This window comes from Pithys albifrons, chromosome 6 (genome assembly GCF_047495875.1).
Source record: "Pithys albifrons albifrons isolate INPA30051 chromosome 6, PitAlb_v1, whole genome shotgun sequence".
In the NCBI taxonomy this organism is placed as follows: Eukaryota; Metazoa; Chordata; class Aves; order Passeriformes; family Thamnophilidae; genus Pithys; species Pithys albifrons.
In genome coordinates, this window is record NC_092463.1 from 31,856,525 (window position 1) to 31,882,694 (window position 26,170).

A 26,170-nucleotide genomic window follows, 5' to 3' on the forward strand; every position below is an offset into this window, starting at 1 on the left:
GCTCCTCTTTCATATAACTTATCAGCTTCATGACTTCATATAAAAGTCTCTTCCCTAGCTAAAACTACTGGTTAAACCCAAGCAACTGCACTGCAGCTGGAGAATATGTCTGTCATTATATTTACTTACACCACACAAAAATAAACTGTAGATAACCAAATTTGTAAAGGAATTGGCAGAACTAATCAATTGTTATTACAAAGCTTGTTTGAAGATTAGATATTTCACTTTGAAATAATAATAAAATGCAGCTAAGCAGGTTAAGAAAAGGAAATACCATCTCCCTAAGTTACAGCTGATTATACTGCAAGTCTGCCACTCCATGTTTACTCTAAGGCAGATGCACTGATATAACGAAAAAAGCTGGAGTTATTTTAGTCATGCCTACTTTGCACAGGGAAAAAGTTTGACCTTTTACCTTGCTCGCTGCTGTTGTCTCCACTCTGGGAAGCGTGGCCCCCGCTGGAGGGCCCTGGTGTGCCTGCCGAGTGCGTTGAGGTTGCATCATCGTGGTCTCTCCAAGATGAAGGATTCTGGTGTCAGAGTGCCAAGGATTTTTTTCCACGGTTCCCATTCCAATAGCAAATGAAGAACAGAAAGAAAACCGGGAGAAGAGGAGAGGGAGGGGGGGAAGTATACACATTAGCATTTGTGAAATGTGCCAAACACCAATACTGTTTGCACAGTATAATAATTCTTCAGCAAAGACAAGCAGAGGGGATACAAAGATTTATTTGTTAAAACACAGGACTAATTTTTTTTTTCTTTTTCAAACTTTCCAAAGGGTTGTCTGGATTTAATTGTTTGAATAGTACTGCAGAATAATACTTCAGGAGAGGAAAAAAATTAAGTTCTTAATGAGCTCTACAGGGCAGTGGAGGATAAAGAGCATCGACCTGCACAGTTTATGATACTAGGTGTTCAGGATCCGGATAGCTGGTATGCAAACTATCTTCCTACACTTTGTTTTACTAGACTGGCCAGAACTGCCAGGGGAGAAGAGGAGGTAAACTGTTTCAAGAGGTACAAGAGAAGACACACGGGAGAGGAGCATGTCCTTACTCCCTCACCTCTCTGTCACCCATTTAAATATTGGGAAATCTTCCAACCGATTCAAAGCCGTTATATACTGGGAAAGATGCTTCCTCATTCCCCCCCAACCCAATCACCACCTTGATATGACACATTTCAAGAGACTTTCTAGAATTATCTCTCTAAAAGTTAGCTTAAAAGAATTGTCAAGAATAACCATCAGGTGATTATATAAAATAACATGTATAGTGATTTTTATGTAATTCTTTCTACATTACTATGCATAAAACATTACAAAAGGGAACACGGAAGACAGACATACAAAGTTTGCAAAACTTGGCTAAGTAAAACCTCAACTACTGTACTTTAGTCATATAATGCAAGCACACTTTCTAATTTATTGGGTATTGTCTTTCCAGGAGAGAGGAACTGCTATTTAAAAGGGTAAGTGAGGAAAAGTTAATGTTACAGTTTAGTGCTACTTTGTTGAGTGTATTCTCCTCCTGTCCTCCTCCCCTTTCCTGATCATTCCCAATACCCTGCTGTTGCTTAAAGGAAAACAGGAATTCTACTGTACAGGAAGAGCTTTATCAGCACCACATGAAGTCAGGCAAGAGATGGAATTTCCTCTGGCAGAAAAGGAGAGCAAGAACACATGAAACAGATCAGACAAGGGGCAGGACCTGCATTACTTGTCACCTGTATGTGACAACTTAAATAGAGTGCATTACAATAATTCAACAACAAAACAAACAATAAAACCCCCTCAAAAACAAATAAACAAATAACAAACACTTTTTAGGTTTCACTGTGGTTTAAATACGCATTATGAAATAACACTGGACTGTTAAAGCCTCAGGAAAACCTGAAGACAGCAAGTGACAAGATGGGATAAATTCTTTGAGCAGGACTGATCCTGACATCATCTACCCCAACGTGTAGTAGGAATAAAACCAACAAAATCAACTTATTTACTCACTGTAAAATACAGTGTAAGCGTGATTGGGACCAAGTCCTAAAATCTATACGGAAACATCTCAAAGTAATCTCCTAGTACTGATTAGTACCACATGCTCTATAGCAAGGCAGAATAGAACTGCCAAATAACGGCTCGCTACAATACCCAGTAACATAAATCTGATGGGCCTGACCCTGATCGCAGCATAGACAAAGGAAAGAGCCCATGACTTCAAAAGGTTCCCACTAAGGGTTCATGTGACCAAAGAGTAAGAAGGATCCAAATTCCCTTCACCTTAGACACACACGAGGACGTGCATGTATGTGGTCCCATGGCAGAAAGATATGAGTAAAATCAGAAGACAGATCAGGATCTGAAATCTGCCTGACCTGTCAGCATAACACAGTACAACCACACTTAGGGCACAAAATCACCACCCCCTCCAAAACCTAGAAGACTGATCTATTTTTTCTCACTCAGAATTACAACAGGAAAAAAAGTCACCAAACCATAATATTTTTTATTCATTGAGGTTATTGTATTTATTAAGTCTCAGAAATCACTACTAATACTGCAATCTCCCCAATTTCATGAAAAACAACAAGAAAACAAACAAACAAACAAAAAATTACCAAACTTTACCATAATTTTACAGAGTCACACAGAAAGAAAGATGAGAAGTCTTGAAAGCTGACGCAACCCACTTGTTATTAAAAATCAGAAAAAGTTGAAAATAAGGTTAGCAAAAAGTGCGGATGGAAATAAAATGCAAAAACTGAGCAAGTTTCTTTACAGCCTGGATTAAAACACAATTGTGCCTATGAGCTTCTCTTTTTATCTCCGAGTTAGGAAGCCACTCAAATAGCTTCAAGCTGAAGGCAAACAGCAGACAGGAGCTCTTCAGCCCTCTGCAGCCTCTTAGCGTCAGCTGTTTGCCGGATGGTAATCAGATAAAGAGCTAGAAGAAATACATGAAAAAGGAAAGAAACAATAGCATAGCATGAGTTTAGCTCTTCAACAACATCATGCTGGAACCTTCCTTTAGAAAATGTAATAATTGCAACATGTTCACCTAGGCTAAACTTTTCAGTTTTGTGAGTTATGCTAATTTTGTGTACTCCAGGCTTTCCTACTTTGGCTGCTGTTGGAGCTCCTTATCACATGTATGAAAATTACAATAATTAACTGGTAACAGCTCAGCTACATTTTAAGGAAAACATCATCCAAAACCTATAATGCAATATTTCAAAAGCTAGTCCAGTCTTTCTGTTTCAAAAACATAACTGAATGAGACTTCCCACAGGTGAAAACACTTGCTGTCTCTACCAGGCTGAGTTGTTCTTGACCTCAGTTTGTAGATCCCATTTTTGAAAGGCAGACCGTATTGATTGGGAATTCAATGTATTTCTTGTTACACAGTTTTCTTGAGGAAGCAATTTGGCAGAATTTTGTTGAAGGACAGAAAATAAAAGATAAGATATTTACTAGATATGACAGTAGAATGTTGGGGAAATTTGAAAGGAAGGGCAATAGCTAGGCTTTAATGTTATAAAAAATGACAAATAATTCTAGGGATGGAGTTTACAGACTCATAAAAAGGCAGCATTCTTTTCCTCTGGACCAAGATCATTGTTACATGTCAGTGAATTACTCTTTTTCTCCCCTAGACTCTTTCCAATCTTGTGTCCCCCACAAAAAACTTCTTGGCCAAATGACTAATCATAAACAGTTATTTTATGCATGTCTTCACAGAAAAAAAAAAAGACGAAGAAAAGGAGGGGGGGAGCAAGTGACCCTTCTAAAATGTGTTTTCACTGGAAACACTTTATCAATACAGTTTAGCTACCCGAAGAGATCCTAATGCCCGTTACTATTTGTTGCAATTTTTCTGTTAGTTTCAATGAGATTTGCAGTAAGTTGTCATACTGGGTAAAAAATGAAAACAGATATCAAACAGATAGCTTTAGATAAATTACACAAACTGCTAGCATGGCTTCTTGTTTCTTCTTTCAAGTTTAGCAATATACTTTGCAGAAACACATTGAAGAGTGTGGATGATGCCTGCCAAAATGCAATTGCCTGTGTTTGTGTATGCATGCATACTATAAAAATTTCACACACATATGACCTAAACTAATGCCAGATACCATAGAAAGTGAACAGTACACATGTATCTATTCCCAGTAGTTTTAATAATTGGGAGTCAAATATGGTACTCCTCTTGCTCTTACCTAATTGTGTTAAAGAGCAGTGTTACTAGGAGAAAAGCAGTGAATACCGAGTAGAGCACAATAGAAGGAGATGGAAAATAGATACAAGAAGCTATGTCTCCAGGGGCAATATTTTCTATTTGCAGGGCTACAGACTTGCAGCTGATAATGCAAGTTGTAATTAATATAAAAGCAGGAGACAATATGGGGAAAGCTTGTACTATCAGGGCCACAGGAGATCACTCCACTGCTATCCACTGTTTCTCATTTACACACACGGCCTTCCCTAGAAAACACAATTTTACCAGTGTTTTTTCCCTTGAAAGTTTAAAAAAAATTATTTAGCACCACCATTGAATTATGCTAAACCTAGAAAAGAGCAATAGAAAGGACAAGAGTCTCCTGGCACACAAAGCCAATCTGACACATTACTCTTTTGTTGATGCTTAAAATCTACTGGAAATCAGAAGAGTGTTTACTTGCTACAGGATTTCTTGAACAGAGATGTTGTAACAGAGAAATTTTATATAGGATCATCTTCTGATAAATCACAATTCTTTGTGTGCCCAAAATTACCACTGGGCAAAGTCTGGCTACCTTTTTTTGAGTATAGCTATGGCTGATTCTGATCTCACACTGCTTGCTATGGTGATATTAAAGACTCAATTAACCATAAGGAATTTGCTTCTTATTTATAACTGGGAAGTAAAATCAACCAGGTCGGCTGATGCCCATGTAAGTAAGCTGAGAAGGATTTGTCTCACAGATGTTAGCTGAAGTTTTAAGTATACAACTGTGACAGAATCAGGCTCCAACATAATTTTATTGGATGAAATGGACAAAATCATTAATCTTGAAGAATCAAATAAAATACAACATGCTTTCATAAAAGAAACTATAATGGCTATAGAGCTTATTCTTTGTGAATGTGGTTGGACACAAAAGTTGGGTAAATTAATTTTGCAAAAGCAAATCTGAGCTGAACTACTTGACACAGATGTCATTATCATCCCCAAATACAAGCCAAATCTTGCTCACCTTGTTCTTACAAGTAACACTTGTAAACACAGTGGAATGACTGATATGGCTGATACCCCCAAAACCTGTATCTAGGGACCACTATATATAAAAAGATGATAGACTTTGCAGGACATGGAAACGTCTCACATACATGCACATGTGTTTCTGCATGTGCATCTGTGTCTGACTATATTTGGTGTATGTAAAGTTCAGAATGGTATCTTAGAGACCATGTGGAATGCATTAATAATAATATGTGAAAAAACTTTCAGTAGGCAAATGAGCCATGAAAAACTCTAATTTGACACAATACATATGTTTTCTAAAAAAGACTCTTCCAGGTATTACTGAGATTTATTTTTCTACAGATGCATACTTAATATGATTTTTTGTACCAAAATTACACAATTTAAACAAAACACAAGGCATTGCAATCTATCAGATATTTGTGTATATATGTACAAGTTTTAACCCTTCATTTTGCATTTGAGGAAAGCGTCGGGAGGAATTTTTGACCCTCCTAGAATGTGGCAGCATTCTGAAAACTGTGTGCTTTGTATTTTCTAATTAAGACTGAACTCATACATGTAATCCACCTGCCAGCAAGGAGCTGAGACATGAAAAATCAGGGGTTTGTTGGTTTTTTTAATCATCCTTCTGTCATTCTGTGTGGCTGCACTTCATCTAAACTGATAGACAAATCAAACCAAAGAGGGAACACATTAAATAGATAGTGAAATACATTATTGGTTCAGTTTGAGACAATACAGTTTAAAATTAAAATACTCAAATTTAAGCTGCATACTCAAATTTGAGACTTCAGCTGTTGACTGAAGCATATCTTGGCCCATCAAAAAGAGGAAATGCAGATTATCTACAGTCTGGGAAAGTTCCTGATGCTACTTGTCCCTTCACAAAGCACAGTGCCCACCTCAGCATCCTGTCTTAAGCCACATCTTAAGAAGGTTCACATGTTATCATTGCAGTTAGCTACTTGGTTTTCTTTCTGATATGCAACAGACAGAAATATCATCTTTGGGATCTGATCCTGCATTTCTCAAAACTCCCACTGAAGTCCACGAAAGTGGGGCATACCTGGAGATTGTGGCATCAGAACCCCAATTACTTTTTTGTTACTCAGTGAAATCTTATATACAGGTTTAATTATATAACTGGAACAGATAAGTATTCACGTATTTTTTTCATCAGCAAGATGTCTGGAATTTGCACAGACCACTCTTTGACAAGAAATATTAAAGAAATGTAAATTGTTTAGATGTCCAAAAGTACAAAATAATAGTATATCTTCATGGGAGCCGAAAGGTTTAATATTCAGACTAATATTTCTCTTCTATACCTAAGACACTGGATTTCTGATCTGTCAACAGTCTTCTTTTATAAAAGAGATGTGTGTATATTTCTATGCATTTTTAATTATATTTTATATATTATGAACTGTATATTATTACCTCTGAGTTGCAAATTGACTGCAACATATAAACAAATATTAAAAAGACTGAGGCCCTGATCCTTTTTCCACAAAAGCCAGTGGATGGAGAACCATAAATATCTATGGGAGAATTGCTAGGCTTCAAAATAGGTTTGTGCTAAGGGAAGAATTGTGTGACACCAGGTGAAGCCAGGTACAAACGAAATGTAATTGAAGTACAAAACATTATCATATGCCCAAAAAAGTTTAAAAACCTCCAAATTTTACAAGCATTATGTTTTTTCAGATTTGAATAACTTGAAAGAAGAAAAAAAGATCTTTCAGCATTCTCAACAGATATTTTAGGCTGAACACAGAATGCAGGATAGGGTCCAGAATGTTTATGTTGAACAATAATGAATTGTTTGTACTAGGAAACTCAGCTTGAACAGCAGCTGCAAAGGTTTCTTTCCTCTTCTTATTTTTTTTCTCCCCTAACTGATCTGGTTCAGCCAGGGCATAGCTGTAATTACCTTCTTCCCATCTACAGCTAATACCTCAGAGCAATAAAAAAAAATGAGGGTGTTAAAAATTCAAACACTAATTATGGGCTGTTATATTTACTAAACACAGCAGAGTAATAACAAAAGTTTCAGCTTCTTGTGGCCAGCACTACACTATTTGATACGCCTAGTCACTGGACCCTTTACTCTAACTATATTACATAACAGTTCATAGCACACTAAAATAAAATTCGATAACTACGTTTATTACCAAACACATACAGCACAACCAGTTACAGCTGACTACTTTTCCAAGCACAGGTGTATCTCTGAAGAGTTCATTCCTTTGTTGATTTTGGGTTTGGTTTCCAATTAAGTGATATAAATAGCAGAGCAGTAGATTTTGAAAGGGGAAGCATCCACTATTTGAGTACCCCATGTAAAGTCTTACGGTAAATATTGGTTAATCCTCCAATTGTTACTTTCCCCTATGCCTATCTTCAGGTCTAGCAAAGCAATAAAGCTGAGAGCTGCCTTAGTTCCTAGTTCAGCACTGCCACTGTCACCACTACCACCTCTCACATTTATGTTAAACATACACAGGGTAGCTTTACACCACTTAATAAGAATAGAGGGGTATGGATTTTTGGGGTGTCAAACAGCTGTCACAAACTGTCACCTCCACAAGAGAAACCTTGGCACACAACAAATTAACTTACATTTCTTTTGGGCTATCATTATTCATAGCCAATCAGTTGAAATGCTTCTAGTATTTCATGTGCAAATAAAACCATGAGGGGAAGACCCGTGGATCAGAATAGCAGGCCAATACATAAAACAGAGGGAACAACATGCTGTCTCTGTCCTTCTGAAGTGGCTCATCATCTCCCCTGCACCAACTTTCACCAAATGAGATCTAGCCTGAGGCTATATATTAAATATGCATATCAAGGCAAATGAAAAAAAATAAACCTGGAGAGTCAAATTGGACAAATTTGCATGCTTGAACTGCTACATTTTCAGGTAGATGCTCTGAAGTGATAGCTCATTTTTTAATAGACTTGCATGATTATATTAGCCATTTTTTGATGCTTTTCCTTTTCTATGAATAAAGGTGGATTTCTTCCTGCTAGATCCTTGTACAGTGTAAATACAAAACATGGTAGTTTGACTAAGCTATAAAAGTGTTAAAGTTTTGTCAGGAAAACAAGCTAATATAAAAAAAATCCAATAAGGAGACACATTTCCCAAAACGCATGAATAAAATGTAACTATGTGATACAGCTCTTCATTTCCCAGTTGGTGTTCTGGTTGCACAAATTATTGCTTCCTTTCAAAACAAATAGCAGGGGGCTAAAGTAAAAATGTTATAGCTCAAATCTCCAGGAAATAAAAGGCTTTAAATTATAATACCCAATGAAGTGGTAAACCCTAACGGGTGCAAGATAAATGGGTTGTCATATTTATTTGAGTTTGGTTTTGGGGGCACAGATTCTTCTTAAGGATGATAATAGTTACCAAATTATCAAAATGCTAACCCCCTCCACTCCTGTCCTATCATTGTGTGTGAATTTAAATATTATAATGGAGCACTGCAAATTGGCTTGAGCATTTGCCATCTGCCAGAACCCTAAACAAGCTAGTTTATCTAATCTTTTCAATATAAACATAAGCATGCTCCATTTCTACACTTCCACTTGAAATATACACTTGTAAAGAAACCATACTGGAGAAACACATAATTTTTTTCTGTTTTTCTAAATTTTACTCAAAGAACCACTATCTTTTAGGTTGCCACTCATTTCAACTTCTTTTCTAGTACTCTCCCAGAACACTTATGCCCCCTAATTTAGGGTTGTAAAATGCCATGATACAAATATTTTTGAAATTGTGTCATGCCTCATAGAGTTTATTATCTACGTGTGAGATAGCTGATAAACAGAGAAACTTTCAGGAAGCTCTGCATACATTTTTTCTCTCAAAATAATAGATTCAAAATGTAAAACATACCACAAACCTCGTCCTGCAATGTTTACTGAATACAAATGAGAAAATGAAAGCTAAGGCTTGGGTCCAAAAATATTTCCCGTAACTAAGCTGTGCCAGAAGGGGGACATTAGGAGAATTTATTATTGTTTTATCTCCCAATTCAGCTTCAGTCCAGGTCTAATTTAATTATCAAATATACACACAAACAACAAGTTTTGAAAGGAAACAAAAGATCCTAAAAAACTCATTCTCCCTGGGCTTACAGCTACTCTTCTTAACACACTGGGAAATAAAGGCAGGTGCCTATGCAGAAAGCATGGTTAACTTCACACCGGGTGTTAAATTAATATTTCAACCACTAAAATATTAGACTATATCATTTAGATTATGAGTTCAATTGAATCTAAAACTGTGTAAACCCCTTTGCCCCCAGGGATGCATTCCTATAAATAAACTGGAGTTCACACCCATTCTTTTTAACCAGAGCTATTCCTTCTCTTTTCTGTGGTACCAGCTGCAATCTTTCCCTTCACATCCCGAAGTCTCTCTGCATCTACATCTTTTGATGGATCACAAGAGCCGCTCCAAAACCCAGAAAAACAAAGGCACTCTCCTTACCACGCACACAAACGTTCAGTCCTACATATATTACACAAATTCACCAACTCGTAAAGCGTTAAAATCAACTGCTAACCTATGGTTACTCAATCATCATTCTCTCCAGCTTTCTGTAATACATTGTTAATAATTGCTTCATCAAGGTTACTGTTTTTTATTATGAAGATGCTCCAGGCATTTGGCAATAAGTCCATATTCTGACAATAAGTTGCTCTAAAGTGAAAGCATTGGAAACTAATGTGCTAACCCCCTTTTTTTTTTTAATGCAGTGTGATATTGCCAATAATTCTCATCACTTGTCATCCCCACAAGAGGGGAGGGGGAAGCAAATCAGCAAACTTTCTCCCTAACTTTCTTGTCTCTTTTTCCTTATATTGATACATTGATTACAAAGTTGGCAAAGAAGAGGAGAAAGCACTGATCCCCACATCAAACCGACAGTTTGCTAGCTTACCAAGCCACCCAGACCAGGAAACTTTACAAACCATTGCAAAGTCAATGCTTTACAGATGGAAACTGAAGGAACCTTTTGCATTTGTACAACGTTACAACACAAGAGGGGAGAAAGTGTGAAGATGGGATCCAAACTTGCAAGAGGTTAAAGTACTAATAATACTAATAGACAACAGCAGCAAAGCAAAGAAATTGGGAACAGGCTCTCTAAGTAGGTTAAAGTCTTAAAAAATATCATAAAGAAAACAGAAGGACTCACATGATCGGCTAAATTTGTGGAAGATCCTGAGAGTTCTTCGTGGTCTGATTTGGAGCTGCCATCCCTTTCATCAATAACAAGGTCTATTGGCATTTTTCCTTTCAAACAACTAATGTACCGATGGCAGAAGTTATCACACAATTCATGAACCTGAAAAGAATAACAAGAATAATAGTATCAATAATGGCAAAATATCATATTGCAACTTCTTTTTTTTTTTTTTGGTAGCAAGGACAACCCTCTGATCTACTCCACAAGTAACTCTAATTAAAGGGGACAATAGTTGTAGGCAAGGAAACAATAGAGAAATTGTTGCAGTACATATTATTCTCTAGAGACTTGCCGCAGCAACAAGTTAGAGAGAGATAGTGGACTCGAACTGGTGTGCAGAAGAAAATCAGATTTGATGACAATATCGGAACACTGGGAGCTGGACCCAAGCAGTACCTCTGGAGCACACACAAGCCGGACAGGTACAACTAGTCACTCGGGATGGGATCAGTTTGAACCGGGGCTAAAAACAAAGGTCTAAATGGCCGGGAGCAACAAAACGAAGCTACTCGCTGAAGTTGTGGGAAAAACCGTTCTCATCCCAGGGCACAGCCCCCTGCCCGTGCCGCGCAGGGGCCCCTGGCTCCTCCAAACATTTAGTGCTTGCTTGGGGTTAATGTGTCTGATGTGCCTGCCAGAGCTGGAGAGGGGAGTGAGCGGTTTCATTTCTTCTTGTAAAACATATTATTTCTGAGTGGGGAAAAGAGCTTCTACAGAGGGAAAGTGGAAGAAGGATGGAAGCGATTTAATGTATTAAATATTGAAATTAGACACACACACACACAAAAAAAAAAAAAAAAAAGCCAAGCAGGGCCGGGCATGCCTGTCGGGGGTCACATGTTCTGACGGCACAGGTTACAGTGTCACACAGCGTTTCCCCTCTCTCCTCTGGCCATGTTTACAAGTCAGCCCAGTCGGGTGGGAGGGCGGGGGCGGGGAGGGTTGGGGGAGAAGGTGAGGACAGGGAAGGAATGGCATGCCCCGAGCCCACCTCCGTGGCTCTTACCTTTTCTAACTCCAAAAGATGAAACCTTAGTACTTGTATTGCTTGGATCATCTGCAAGAAAGTTTTAAACAAGGGGTTACATGGGAGATAAGAGCACCGGCTTGCAGAGCTGCAAGCCCGAGTGGGCAAGAGGGAGTAGGGGATTGTCAGGGTGCACGGTCATTATCCAGGATTTTAGCTTATTGGTCACGCTTCAACAATTTTGATCAACTTTAACCTAAGCACTTGATTTTTATCGTATTTATTCTAAGGAACAGTGATTAATGTTTTATTACCGCGATCTTGGAGAAAACCTCTTCCTCTTCTCCTCGTCCCCTTCTCAGCACCCCGGCCCTCATCCCAGAGGGTCCGCAGAGAAGTCAATCACATGCTTCCACCCCCCCATCCCTCAGACCCGCAGGAGAAAGGGTGATGAGTGTGTGAATAATTTGGCGTCTTCTTTACAAGCGGATTTAGGCACTTTGAATATTGAAATAATTCACATTACCAAAAGAATTAAATTAGAAATCTCCAGCTTTCTCTTCTTAAGGAGTTATTTCCTTCACTTTAGCTTCCCGTGGCTTTCAAACGCAGTTTTGCAATGCACTGGGGCTTGAGAGTTTGCCCTGGCTCTCCTTAAGAGTGCAGTTCTTTGAAGGCAACTTCCCGGCTGGCCGGCGCCCCGCTCCCCTGCCCGCGCAGCCCTGATGCCCAGGCCGGCAGCCGCTGCCCCGCCGCACCGATCGACCCCGGTCCCGGGTGGCGGAGGGCGCTTGCCGGCAGCTGGCGGAGGGGTCAGGAAGGACGAGAGGGCAGTGAGGAGGAAGGGGGAGCAGGCCTTACCAAATTGTCCAACTCTGGATTTGAAGAAAAAAGTGGCTTTTCGGCGCGGACCTGCAAGAAGAAGAAAAAGCAGCGTGAACCACGGCTTCGCTTTTTAGCCCGGTAACCAGATCACCCGAAGGGGGAAAAACCCCTGTGAAAAAACCGGCCCATACCAAAATCCAGCTGAACGCCCCGGGTCACTGTGCTGTCGAGAGGAGCTGCCGACTCGGAGCCGAGCCGCCGTTGGTGCCATGGGAGCCCTCTCCTTTGGGTGTCCTGCCTGCCTCCCGCTCCCTCTGCCTCAGAAACTCGCCCACAGCTACCTTTCCCTATCACTATTGCTGGAGGGCGAGGGCCCGGAGTGCCAGCCCGGCAGCGTGGAAGGGCTGCCGGCGGAGGGGGGAGGATCAGGGCCAACCGGGCCATCAGCGCGTACCCCTGCCCTGCCGGAGAGGGGGCGCCGAGGGGGAGGGGTGTACTTCTGCCAGCACCCGTCCATGTGGGTCGAGGAACTGAGGAGGCGGCGGGAGCGCTTGGGAGGGTCGGGGGCGGGGGAAGAGATGCCGGACCTGTTTGGCGAAGACGGCGATGTCCTCGTTGAAGGAGTCGGAGGAGCAGACGTCCCCGCCGGCCACGCCGGGCTCCCGGGGCGTGCAGGTCGCCAGCTCGCACTTCTCAAAGACCAGAGCTAAGAGGGGGAACAACGGGTGCCTACCGGGCAGTAGCACACAAAGAGAGGGGAGGAGGTGGGGGAGAGGGGGAAAAAAGATCTCTAATCAACAAGTATTTTTTTTAATACATGTACACACAGACACGGACACACGGACACAGCCACACTCTACAGCCTCGCAGTAATGCCCCGGGCAAAGTAGGAGGGAACAACATTTTGAAATAAAAATGCTGCAGTTTGCCGTGTATTGGTTTTTGTTGGGTTGCTTTTTTTCCTTTCGAAATTGCAATGCCCGAACCACATCCCCGTTCAGTCCTCACCGATGAGGACAAAAGTGACCTCTCCTCCAAATACACAAGGCACCGAAAGTGTGCAGCAGCAGCTCAGCTGGGAATCCTACACTTTTTGCTACAGCTTAAAATACCGCAAAACGAGGAAGATCCCATCCCTACCCTCCAGCTATGACCTAAAACGCGAGCACAGCTAGGAAAAGTGCAAACTACTTAATACGTAATTTTATTTTTCAAGGGGCCTGCTAGCAAAAATGTGGTGAAGTTTCCTGGCTTAGGAAGCACACCCAAGTAAAATACCATCTGTCCAGATAAGTGAGCTGGGGAGGGGGCGGAGGGAGGGAGCACTTTGAGAAATATTTTCCCATAGCTGGAGTAGTCAGAAAAAAAATTATCTGCGTGCTAAGTAGTAATCATGCATTTGTTTCTTTTCCCCTTTGCTGTCTGATCAAGGTCTCACACTTTATCATAGATATTACTACCTCTCCTTTTAGGATAATTTAGGTTTTTTCCAAAAGGGCACTGAAGGCAATCGGTGTCATCCCTCCAAGCAATGCCCTAGCACAGGCTTGAGTTTTGCTGTGTGTTTCTTTTTCCTCAAGTTCTTTCTTTCTTAAGTAGAAAACTCATCGCTTTGCACTCAATGTATTTATGTCTTCTGTCTCAGGGAAGAGCTGTTTACAAGAAGCGAATCCCTTTTATTCTTACTACCTTCTGCGTTGTGAATAGCTCTTTATTTACAAAGTTGGAAAAGTGGTATTATGGCATGGAGGAGAACACCAGAACAACACTTCTCCAACCAAAATCCACAGCAACGAGAACCGTCTCTAACTCCTAAGAGGGGCCTTTCCAAGAAAGACAAAAAATAATCACGGGTAAGAAAAAGAAAATAAAAAAAGGGATAAAACCTGAATAAATAAAAAAAGAAAAATGGAAGGACAAGGCAACACCACCTCCCCTAAGCCCAGCTTCTCTCCCCGAGAGGTCTGTTTTTCCAGCACCCGTTTTCCGTGGGTGCTGGCAGCTCAGCTAAGAGTCGGGCTGGGATCTCCCTCGTCCCGAGATCGCCAGCCGCAGCAGTGCCACCGCGCGGGTCTCCCTCCAGAACGGGCGGCTGGCGACCGCCCGGCCACCGCCCTCCCGCCGGACCCTCTGGAGCTTCCCCCGCCCCACTCTGCTCCTGGGGCCGGCTGCCGCTGCTGCCACGGCCCCGCGGGAGCCCCCGCCGCCCGCCCGCCCCACTCCTGCTCTGGCCGCTCCGCGGGCACCAGCGCTGCGGAGCCGGGCCCTTGGCGCCGGGCGGCCCGGAGGCACCTACCCGTAGATTGCATCCTTGTCCCGCTTCAGGGCGTCGTTGACAGCGGAGCCCATGCTGGCTGGCATGACATTGGGGTGCGGGGCGTGGGCGCCGTAGTGCTGTCCGGCGTGGAGCGGCGGCCCATGGTTGAGGTGATGCACCGGGGGGATCGGCCGGGGGGCGTGGGGGTCCCCGTACATGGACGCAGGCACCCCTACTCCGTCCATCCCGCCGTAGTGGGGCAGCTCATCGTACTGTCAAAAAACGGGCCGGAAGAGGAGAAAGAAAAAGAAAGAGGAGAAGAAAGAAAGGGAAATAAAAACCCCAAACAAACAACAACAACAAAAGTCAGAAGAGAGTAAAGCACCCGGACAGACACAAACAGAGCAAAACAAAACAAGAACAGCCACCACAGACGGAAAAATGTGCAAAATTAAATCAGTTGGGACCGGGAGCAGGGACTGGAGAGGCTGAGGGAGGAGTGGGGGTGCGGGGAGAGGTAAAGGGGGAAAGTGTGTGTGCCTGGCTGCGTGTGTGGGGGTAGATGATCCTCGTTAGTACGGGCAGGAGAAACCCTAACAAGGAAACGGGGATGAAAAGGAAGGAAACAGAAGAGAAACGAGAGTTACTCTGCATTAGAAAGGAAGAACAACCAAAAAAAACCCAAAACAAGCAGAATTAAAAGCAACTAGATAAATAAATCAACACTAAGAAGGAGAGAGGAAAGGTAGGGTGCATGGGAGGGGGGGAGATAAAGGGGGAAATAATCTGAAAGTTACCAGAAACATTATTTAGTAGTAATTCCCCTTGTCCTTGTCAAAGCCAGAGACCAAAAAAAAAAAAAAAAAGGCAGCTATATGTGTATACATATATATACATTCGTATATACGCAGACACACATATGTATTTCTTAGTCTTTGCTAGGCAGCGGCAGTAGCGGAGGCAGCAGCAGTAGGAGCAGCAGCAAGCTTTCCCCTGTGAAACCCGTACTACTGAGCAGGCAAAGAGCAGGGAAATCGCTCTGCTGGGGGAAAAGCTAGAAAGGAAAAAAGCGTGGAACAATTGCAGAGACACACACACAGAGACACTCATGCACACACACAAAAGCCAGTGAATAATTTTTGCTGCTATTTTTTAATAGTGGCCGCCATCATCATCAGCAACAGAGGAGAGCAAATCGGACAGGCCCCTCTTAAGAGAGGATTTATATATAGGTAAGTGTTGGAGATTTAAACCTACCCTTTGCGCCATCAGTCTGCGCTCCAATAAACTCCTGGATGTGTCGTATATTTAATATCCCAGTCCAGCAAAGAAAGTGATTTAGAGTGAAGAAGATTCCTTTTTTTTTTTTTGCAACCCACTTATAGACTTCTCCTATCCTCCAATATGGGTAAATAATAATAATAACAACAACAATCACAACAATAATATATAAAAAACAGTCAAGAACCACGATGAGTTTCTGAGTTTTCTTCTTTTTTCTGTCTCTTTCTCTCTTTCCTTTTTTCTCTCTCTCTTTTTCCTTTTTTCTTTCTCTATGCAAAAAAAAAAAAAAAAAATTGTCAAGCCCCCAAACTGAAGGTTACGATCGGCCCGTCAGCAACCCACATGTAACCAAACTGTCGTGTCTCATGGCTTTTTGCCACTCCAGCTGTCAATCAAAGCCAGGGAATGTCAAGGTAGTGAATGAATGATGGTTGATGATGATGAAGAAGAGAGGAGGAATCTTTTTAACCCCGGTTTCTTCTTCCAGTAACTCCGTAGTCAGCTTTTGCCTTTTAGGATCGCTATAGGGTTGTTGGTTTTTGTTTTTTGGGGGTTTTTTTGGCTTTTTTTAAAGTACTGTGAAGGGGGGTGGGGAAAGATGCGAAGAAAAATTGAATAGTTTGCAAAGCCCGGACTTCCCCCTCTCTCCTTTTTTTTTTCCTCCCGGCAGGTATTTTGTCTCCCTCTCTCCCTCGCTCCCTGGGATGAGTGAGTGTCAGTAAGTGTTGGCAGGTTGGCTGCCGGCTGCCTTATAGAAGAGGCTCAGTTTTGCAGCGCTGATCGGCGGGAGAATGAAGTGACGGAACCCGGAAGTAGTGGTGGCCATAGCCAGTCCTGCAGCGCGGCGGCGGCGGCGGCGGGGAGCGGCGGCGGCGGGAGCGGCGGGGCGCGGCGGCGGGCGCGGGCGCGGCGGCGGGCGCGGGCGCGGGGCGGCGGGGCGCCCCAGCCGGCGGAGCGCCGGGGATGCGCAGCGCGGCGGCGGGGCGGCCGCGGCGCCGCGCGGGGGGAGCCGCGCAGCAGCCCCTGCCCCGAACGAAGCACGGCGTGTAGGAAGGAGCGAGCGAGCGTGCGAGCGAGAGGGAGGGAGGGAGCGAGGGAGGGAGGAGGGAGGGAGGGAGAGAGGGAGGGAGGAAAGGAGGGGGAGGGAGGGAGGCAGGGGAAGAAGGACAGGGAGAGTGCGTGTGTGCAAGAGGGGGGAGAGGCAGGGAAAACTGCAGAGAGCGAGAAGAAAAGTGCGGTAGAAGCCCAGCCCCGGGTGGGTTTGCGCTAGATCGTTTGAGCAGCAGAATACCTTCCGAGTACCCGCGGTGTCGGGCGTCTGGCGCGCGCGCGGAGCCCCTCGGTTCCGTCGCCGGCTCTCGGTGCACGATCCCGGGGGCACCGGGAGCTACAGCGCGCGGGGGAGCCGCGCAAAGTTGTTCTTCCCCCGGCAGCGATCCTGCTCCGGCCGAGCGCGTTGGGCTGCGAGCCGCGCTTCTTCCCGCTGGCAATTCATTGTGCTTTGCTAAAAATTAATTTTCCAGGACATGCAGAGAACGCCTCATTCAAACCGTGTTGGGCACCGCTCTTCATTAAGTGATCGCTGCTATCAAGCACGCTATGGATGTCTTGGGGGGGTGAGGGGTGGGGAAGAGGCGGGGGGAAGAGGGGGAAATCCCTTTTAGTTTTGCGATTAGGCTGCCAGGCTTTGTAAAGGGCTTAAAAACAAAGTTATGCTTAGCCTTTTGTAGGAAAGATCCAGATGTTATGTAGATTTCTTTTTGCATGTTCGTTTCGAGCGGATCCGGCGGTGAGCGCTGTATTTACGTGTGTCTGTTGCTGGACTTAAACGTTTTTCGACGTTGCGCTTGTGGAATGTATGCTGGAGTATTAGCTCGGTAATGCCTTCTAATGGTAGTGCTAATTACAGTGGGGTTATTTAGCAAATTAAGTGAGATGGTGCACCCCCCACCCTTGAGCACCAAATGAACTTTTCCAAACACACAGGCACACACACACGCGTTAATTTTGATGCGTTTCTCTCGCCCAATCACTTCGCTGGAGCTACACCATGCCTTACCTCAGAGCAGTCAATTACCAAAGCTACTCGGGATCATCAATCATGGGGGATGCTTGAAGTTTAGGGGAGGAGCGATGGTCAAACTATCGATCGCTGCAGTTTTGTCCTCCCCAACCCCCCACCCTCGTTCACGGTCCCTTGCACATAAAATCTAAAACAGACTATCCCGCTAATAGTGGGATTTATCAATGATTATGTACTCCGTTGTGAATGTGGCCTCATACATAGATGGCTTTTGAAAATACAGGACAGAAAAAAAAATCAGTTAGATTTTGGTTTACTTTGCTTTTCGTGGTGATGACGATGCTTTTCAGAGTTTTTTGCGGTTTCTTTGGTTTTTCATTTTGTTATCTTGTTGTTGTTGTTGAGGGGGTGTTTTGTTTGTTTGTTTGTGTTTTTTTTTTTTTTTTTACTTTAGGAAAATGACTCAAGGGATGGTTGTAGATATTTGGCGTGATTTTAATAGGCGAAGGGAATGAGCTCCAGAGGTCAATAAACCCCTCCAAAATGATGAATGATTGAGTACCTGTGATGATGATAGTGATTACCGGTGCAATTAAACAGTTTGATTAAATGAGCCATCATAACAATGATGTCTGCGGGAAATCAGCCCTCACATATAAAGAAAGATAGTGTGAAGGGCTGACAAACGCCAGTGGGCATTCCTGCGTGTTCCACTAGCGCCGAGCCCTGCAGAGCAGGGCTGTATTTACAAATATGAGAGGAATACGGAGAAAAGTCCCTCTCCTACTTTTAGCTAGTTTCACCCTGCTTAAAACCCGCCAGAAGCCGGAGAGCAGACCTGGGTTTCTTTTTCCTAGAGGATCTCCAAGATTAAAGCTAGTCCTAAGAGCAACCGAATTGCTGTGACTGACTTTCACAGGACTGTAAAGAGAGGTGAGTAGAAGAGCCCTTAGTATGTAGATCTCTTTCAAGCAGTTGTTAAGTCGATTCATTTCGTAGGAAAAAAGCCAGTCTTCTTGTGCAGTATTTTATACTCTGTCGTATAAATCGGTAACGTAATTCAAGATATTCATGGTAATGAATGCTTGGCTAATCCTCTGGGTGTGCGGAGACCTACAGAGCAGTAGGTTATGCAAATCCTTTCCTACTTTTACAGCTGTAGTTTTCTAACAGTTTTTTTTTTCTTTTTAAGAGATCTAGCCATCGGTGAATGTTCTTTGGGGTTTTTTCCTTCTTTCTTTCTCCCCTCGCACCCCTCCTCGCACCCTCCCGCACCCTAAAGATGCCAGATTTCTCAACTTGTGTAGAATCATTTGCTTGTGATGCAGCCAGCTTGAAGGACGTGGTTCAAATATTTGTAGCTTCCAAACTTGTTTATTAACCGAGGCAATGCAAACCCGGAGCCTTGCCTCTTGAGATATGCAAATGTGTCTCTTTTAAATTAGTTTCGATATCACCAAAGAAGGGGTCTTTCCTTATAACCTGGCTGTGCAAAAGTAATCTAGCTCCACTGAAGGGTCCATGTATTTGTTCAGACTTCAAGCTGTAAGAGTTCATCAGTTTTCTTCTCAAAAAGGAGTTTTTAGATGACTTGGCTCCCATAGAAGAAGTCACTCATTACTTGGAATATAACTTTAGACTTTTTTTTTTCCCCAATTCTATTTTTCACAGAAGTCCCTGTAGATCTCGGTTCTCTTGACTAAGAAATTGTTAGAAGACAGACTAAACTCAAAGCTGAAAAGAAGCAGCCAAAAATTTTGCAGTGTTCAATGCTGCTCCTTTCAGTTGTTTAATTTCCCCCCCCCCCCCCCCCCCAAACTGATTAAATCCCTGCGTTGTCTCGTCCTGCTGTGCATATGTATAATCTGGTACAGGGACAAACTTAAAAAATACTTTAACTTGATAGAAAGTGATATTTCATATAGTAAATGAAAGGCTTTCATGTTCCTCCTATGTCTTTTTTTTCCCGTGAAAAGAGTTGAAGCCTTTCTCCTCTTCGCTATCTCAGTGGATTAAAGCACACAGAGAACGTGGTTTATAAAGCGCTACAGTTTAGCCATTAAAAAGGAATCTCAGTTTAGCGCCCTTCAGTAAAAGTACTCAGCTATTACAAAGATGCTGCTGGGAACTCGGAGGAAAATGGGATATGTGCATTCAGGAGTTGGGGGCTTTCACATACTTAGGTAATTTTTTATTTGCTTCTCCCCCCACCTCCACCTCCACACTTGTGACATATCTCTTTAAAAAACGGCAATTCGGGAAAATTAAAATGGCTAATTTCCATTTCTCCTTTATCACTTTCACAGCGAAGGCTGTTCAGCAAAAGTGTGAGAGATGAGTTGGGGTGCGTGTGTCTGTGTGTGTTTGGGTTTTCTTGTTTGAGTTTTTTGTTTGTTGGTTGGTTTGGTTTGGTTTTTGGTTTTTGGTTTTTTTTTTTTAATAGATCGGCTTAAAAGTCCAAAGAGAAATGAGGTGTCCGGTATGGAAGTGCATCTCAGTCAACCGCCAGCTCCTTTTGCCGAGGCTGGAAATGGTTTTAACAGGCGGTAAAATTTCATCTTGTGGTGTCAAATTGGGGTCAGTTTGGGGTTAGCGCTCTCAGTGTCCGAGCAGGAGCTGTCCAGCTGTGTGGGGATTCATTAAGGGCAAAAGATCCGTTTCAAGAAAAACAATACAAAGACAATCAGAAGGCTAAAGATCCTCTTCAAATCGCATTTTACAAGTGCACCAGAACAAATATGGATGCTGAAACCTATCCCCTTCAAACTCCTAAATCGGCTTCTTAGCCCTTGGAGGGAGCGAGAGAGAAAATCCTCTAAAACTTAAGAAGAGTCTGTTTTCAATCAGCCTTTCCGAAGTGTGGCATCTTAGTCCTTTGCTGCCTTTGAGACATGCCTCTCTCACTCGCCCGCTACCTCCCTCCCTCTCTCTCTTTTCACAACCTTGCAAAAGCGGATGGCACAACAGGTAATATTTCACATTGCAAGAATATATTCACCAGAGACCTTAAACTGCTGTTTTGCACACACGTGTGCGCTTAATGCAAGATTTAATGCAAATAGAAAGTTTTTGGGGGTAAAACGAACCATGCTTGCATGAAATCCTATTGGACCCCATACGGAATTTTGTGCTCTTCTTGTAGGTGATGTTCCGGTCTGATAGGTAATTTAGGCTACAGTTACTTTCTGGTTCTTAGTATCTGTGGAAAGCACCTATTACTAATCTGTTTTATTAAATTCGCGTGCTTTAAATCCTCTTAACGTCTCTACATCTGTTAGAACAACCGATGCCTTGCTACAGGGACAAATAACTTGAACCTTAATCTCGTTTGTAACTTCAGTTGTAAATTCAGTGTTTGTTTGTTTGTGTGCTGAGTTCAAGTATTTTTGGATGATGCCATTGTGTTCCGTAACACATAGGCTACTTTTGCAGGCAAAGCTCCCCTTGGACGGGCTAAGGATATCGCAGAACAGGGTGAAAAATTTTGCATATTCGAACTGGCATTTTATCTCAAACTATCGTTCTAGGCAATGTATTGTATTTAATGAAGAAAAAAATTTGCTCGTTAAAAGGTGGATGCAGGATTACATCACCATGACCTCGTGGCGAAATCCACGGGAATTTTCCTTTTTGTTTCGCTCACAAGGCGAAGGTTTAAATAGTACCTTTTCCTTTTCAGAATCAGGATTATGCCACAGTTCAAATTCCTAGAGCCCAAACCCGCTCTTTAGCACACTCTCCTTTGCCCTTACGGTTGCTTTTTACAACTTCAGTCACTTTTTATTCGTCTCAGCACACTTTGATTTGCCTCCGACTTCCCGCAGCTGCAAGACTTTCGAGGTCCCATCTCGGGTGCCCCTGTGAAATCATGCACGTTTTAGCTTCTGCAGATCACTGGGTTCATTTAGCACCTCACCCTGATCCCACCGCCAGCCAGTAGTGTACTTCGCTTTTTGCTCAGCAATGTATTATTATTTGTCGAAAATCTTTCTAGTCCAGAAAGTCAGTGGTAGCCCGTCATGGTGAACTTTTCTTGACCTCGACTGCAGTATGACTGAGATCTTTGGGAACTGGATTAGGGGGAGGTTCATTTACTTACCTGTTAACTTCGTTTTTAACTCTTTCTTCTAGCCCTCTCCCCCTGTTAAAAAAAGCACCAAAAAACCCAAAAACAAACAAACACCAATCTAAGACGAAGCAAGAACGATCCGGGGTCGTCCTCTCTCCTAACCCCCTTTTCCCCCCTCTTTCTTTGGGTTGCAGAGCTCTAACCCAGCGTTTGCGGGATGCCCCCCCTCCGGGCTGCCTGTCCCCCGGCTGCGGCGCGGTGCTACCATCAGCAGCCCTCTAGCGCTATCTGGCGGGGCTCCAATAGGAGCCCGCAGACCCACCACGGGCCCAGCCTGCCGCCAGCGCGAAGCCAGAGTCGGGGTCCGCTCCTGGTCCACAGGACTCTCGTCCCCGGCACAACGACTTCCGCGGGACTTTGATGTGGCCCCCTCCCTGCATCCCATCCCTGCGGCGCGAAACCCGCCGTGGGAGGGGACACTTCACGTTTGTCTAGTTTATTTCAAGGGGGTGCACGTGAAAGGCTAAAGTCAGAGAGCTGAGATTTTTTTTTTTATTTTATTTTTTTAGGCTGGGAGGTTTGTAAAAATGAAGACCGTAAAAAGCCGACATGCATATTTCCATCATACATCGAGGCAAAAAGTAAAAAACCCCACTGCTATGTCCACTGGGTAGCTAAAAGTCTAGTTTGCATTTGTTTGAAGAAGCCTGAAGCATGAAAAAAATTCCATCTTTCCAATGTGACACGGTAACCAAAAAGGACAATTAGGGCAAACTAAATTTGTTTAGTGTGATATCAGAGAATCGGTGAAGGCTCCAAACTCTACTCAAAGCTCTGCTCTCACTCACTCAAAATATCCCCTTTTGTTCTCCAGCTGCCTATAAAACTCCAGAAGAGGAGCGTTCTCCTTTTTACACTGGATCCAGTCCTCGGTCTGGAGAGAACAATATACTTCTACCTCTTTAGAAATGATCCAGAGACACTCTCAACACACAGGCAATCACTCTAAGCGTGAATTTCCCTGATTTTTTTGTGTGTTTTCTTTTTTCCCTCCAAGAACTGCTCAGCCCATTGTTTGAAGTGAGATTCAGAGCACAGCCCAAAGAGAAAAGGAAAAAAGATAATTCTTAGAGTCTCAGTTTAGTAATGCACTGAGAGAGAGCTGACAAAATATTACAGTGTGTTTCCTAGAAGTACGTGGCAAGAGCCAGCGGTGTGTTCTCAAAAAGAGGTTGCCTTTTATTTTTCCCCCTAAGATTTTGATCGTCTTTGTATGTCTTTCTTTTGATCCCATGAAGAGAATGCAATATACATATGTGTATTTGTTCTCCATACAAGTAATGCAGTACAATGGCATATGTGGCTGGTTGATCCTCATAATGCTTAGTTTTGCTGTAATTAATTGAAAACAGTTATTAGGTCGTCAATGGCAATAGCGTAAATAATTGCAGCAGATTTTTACTTAAAATTGACCGGTCATAGAGTGATAGATCGATTCGAGGTATAAAAATGATGTATCAAAACATCAATGTCGATTATTTGAAATATTGTAGTCGAATCTTTTTATTGCTTCATCGGTTAAGTGTCTGAAAGTGCTGTGTTCCAACATATATTTATGTTGTCAATACTGTCAAAACTGTCAGTTTTATTACAGTGGATTTGTAATACATTTCGGATTTGCTCATTTACATAAATTGTCCACCCGAGATACCCCTCCTTTTCTCCATCTCTGGAAATCTGTGTCAGTTTAATGAAAGGATTGAAGATGCATACCTGAAGAGAAAAAGAAGGGGGGGGGGGGGGGGGGGAAGGGAAGAAGAAGAGATATTTCTCCATTATGTCCAATTTAAACAACCATTTGGAAAGCTTGGGCTATTTCTAACTTGCCTTAAGAGGGAATTCCTTCAACATCACTCCGCCCACACCCCCACCACAACCCCCACCCTCTCACTCACTTATTTCCCCAGTAGAATTTAAACACTTTTCTACTCTCGTACCTAGATTAAACCCTCCAGGAGAACTGGGAAAATGAACAGGGAAACAGTGATGAGCCAAAGCACACCTGTGAATGCTGCAACCCTCCCAAGGAGTTCAACAGCCCCCTGAACCACATGCTCACATGTACAGAGGTTTGCATCCTGCTAGAAAGAAGACAAAAGGAGCAATAAATATGTGTGGGATCCTTTCTCAATAGTTTGAAGTCTAAAGATGAAAAAGCAAATTGGAAGCAGTACTGAGTATTTGATGAACCCTCCTTGCCCTTCATCTTATCAGAGTCTTATTTGATCTAATTATTACCTTTAGCTGTATGCACTGATTTTTTTATTACCATGGTCTCAGACAGCTCTCTAATTTTCTCCAAAAGCCCAGCTGAGGGATGGAGAAACTCAGGAATAAATAAGCAAATCCATTTGCACAATAAACTCTCTTCGATCGAACAAGCAGTGAAATTAGACAAGTAAGTTTATTCCCCACCCGTTTTCGAGGATGAGGTTGTTCTAAAGGCGTTATGGATTCGAGGTGTGTGAAGGTTGGTTTCTTTTTTCCTTTTTTTTTTTTTCCTTTTTTCTTCCAGGGATATGTATGTTTAAATAGATGCTGAAGAGATTTCTGAGTTTACAGGGAAGAAGGAAGGTTGGTTAAGGGAATGGCAACGCACCTAGCAGGTATTTTATGACTGTCCCTTCCTTTGAACACTTTCTCTGCTTCTTCTCATACAGAATATCTTCCACAAACCAAGTATGATTTCTGACGTAATTCCCGTGTGTGTTTGTGATCCCTTCTGAGGTAAATTGAGAAGTGTGCTGCCAAAAGGAGGAAATCGCCTCTGGGGTGCTTTGTTTACTTTGTTTTGCAAAATCCTGCCAGGAGATGGTTTCCTCAGTGTGTGGCGTTTCTTCAAGAAATTCATCAGCCCTTCTACAATTACTTCGAGCTCTGAGGGAAGAGAGCTGCCATCGCTTTCTCACATCCCAAGGTGTTGTATGGAGGAGAGAAGAAACGGCTGGAGCATTTAATTATAAGGGGGGGGGGGGGGGGGTTAGGGTGCAGGGAACGGAGCCTGAAGAAAGACGTCCCAAGTCAGTATCTGGGAAAGAAAAACCTACAAGAGTGTATTTGGGAAGCATGTGCCTTTTAGAGATGGGGAAAAGTACCCCATCTTGTGCAGTAATTAGTCTGAACAATAAACATAATTGGAATAAAATCAGTTGGAAGTTCCTGAGTTTTTAATTACGTTTCATTTTGTGGTAAGCCGTAAAATTATGAATGCCTCTCAATTAAACACTATCCACTTGTAAAGCATTTAACAACAATTATTCCTTAATCAGTTGGAATGTTAGCCACAAATGATGCTGTTAAACATCAAAGGGACGCCTTAGACGTTACCTTTTAGTCATAAGTAAGAGGATTAATTTCTATAATTAGAGGGGATAAATATGTGCATAAATAAAACTAATTTTTTGCATGTTCTCATCCTGTCTGGGAGAGGCGAGGATCTTTGGCATTGCTCGCACTCCTAGTTTTCCCCGGTCGGAGGGGACTCGGGAGCAGCGAGGTGAGAAGATTCCTGCGGAGAGGCCCGATCCTAGGTGCAACTCCGCGGACTCCGGTCTGTCCCCCGCCGCCGCCCCGGGGCTGGGGCCGGGCCCGGCGTTCGGGCCCATCATGGACACGGGGCTTCGAAGGAATTTTTTGCCCTACTCGGCTTTTATTTACGGTTTTTTAGAAGCCATCTATGGTCTACCTGACGTTTCATTTCCCTCGGGGAAAATTTGCTGTCCCCAAACGAAGCTCGAGATTTCAGTCGAATACCGCAAATAAAATTAACATGACCTTGATTACACCCCGTATGAATATCTCATTTACCTAATGACTTTATGTCACGTACGCAGAGGGTCAATTTCCTTTTAACCTTTCCCATTGCTGCAGTAAGCATTCTTTTATAATCAATGGTTGTTTGAATAATCAATTCGCATTTTATGATCCCTGACAAACTCAATATACGTGTGCCTGGTTTCAGCAAAGCAGCCGGCCCCGCTCCGCGCCCTTTTCACGTCCGAAGAGTTTTCGGCGGGGTTTCTCGGCTCCCCGGGGAGCCGCCCCGAGCTAACTCTGCCGGGCTCCGGGGGGCTGCGGGCTCTGCGCCGCCCGCCCGCTCCGCGGCTGCCCCCGCGCAGCCCCCGCCGGCGGGCCGTGCCACCCCGGAGAGACTCGCCCCGGCA

The 26,170-nt window shown here is 43.2% G+C and overlaps 1 protein-coding gene and 1 long non-coding RNA gene across 18 annotated transcripts in view; one reads left to right on the forward strand and one right to left on the reverse strand.

The window, feature by feature from the left end:
- Positions 1-17,443, reverse strand: part of MEIS2 (Meis homeobox 2) — a 172,031-nt gene extending 154,588 nt beyond the window's left edge. For 6 of the 9 annotated variants that reach the window (XR_011698047.1, XM_071558043.1, XM_071558041.1 and 3 more), the window contains exons 1-7: positions 15,829-16,684; positions 14,611-14,843; positions 12,902-13,043; positions 12,351-12,401; positions 11,529-11,579; positions 10,472-10,621; positions 419-533 (exon numbers count right to left, since the gene is read on the reverse strand). Coding sequence is in view for 8 of the 9 variants with exons in the window: in XM_071558043.1 (XP_071414144.1) it covers positions 419-533; positions 10,472-10,621; positions 11,529-11,579; positions 12,351-12,401; positions 12,902-13,043; positions 14,611-14,843; positions 15,829-15,840 (754 nt within the window). In the remaining variant the exon portion in view is untranslated. Of the gene's footprint in view, positions 1-418; positions 534-10,471; positions 10,622-11,528; positions 11,580-12,350; positions 12,402-12,901; positions 13,044-14,610; positions 14,844-15,368; positions 15,802-15,828; positions 16,685-17,146 lie in introns of those variants that run through there. The other 3 variants (XM_071558036.1, XM_071558038.1, XM_071558040.1) reach the window with 3 other exon arrangements.
- On the forward strand, positions 16,992-24,987 carry LOC139673073 (uncharacterized). 9 transcript variants are annotated; one of them, XR_011698050.1, is made up of 3 exons: positions 16,992-17,110; positions 18,736-24,405; positions 24,523-24,987. It is a non-coding gene; the product is annotated as an uncharacterized lncRNA (long non-coding RNA). The 9 variants fall into 9 exon arrangements; XR_011698053.1 differs by lacking the exon at positions 16,992-17,110 and having other exon boundaries at positions 17,510-24,405; positions 24,523-24,734; positions 24,816-24,987; XR_011698052.1 differs by lacking the exon at positions 16,992-17,110 and having other exon boundaries at positions 17,510-24,405; positions 24,523-24,581; positions 24,668-24,987.
- The last annotated feature ends 1,183 nt before the right edge of the window (positions 24,988-26,170 follow it).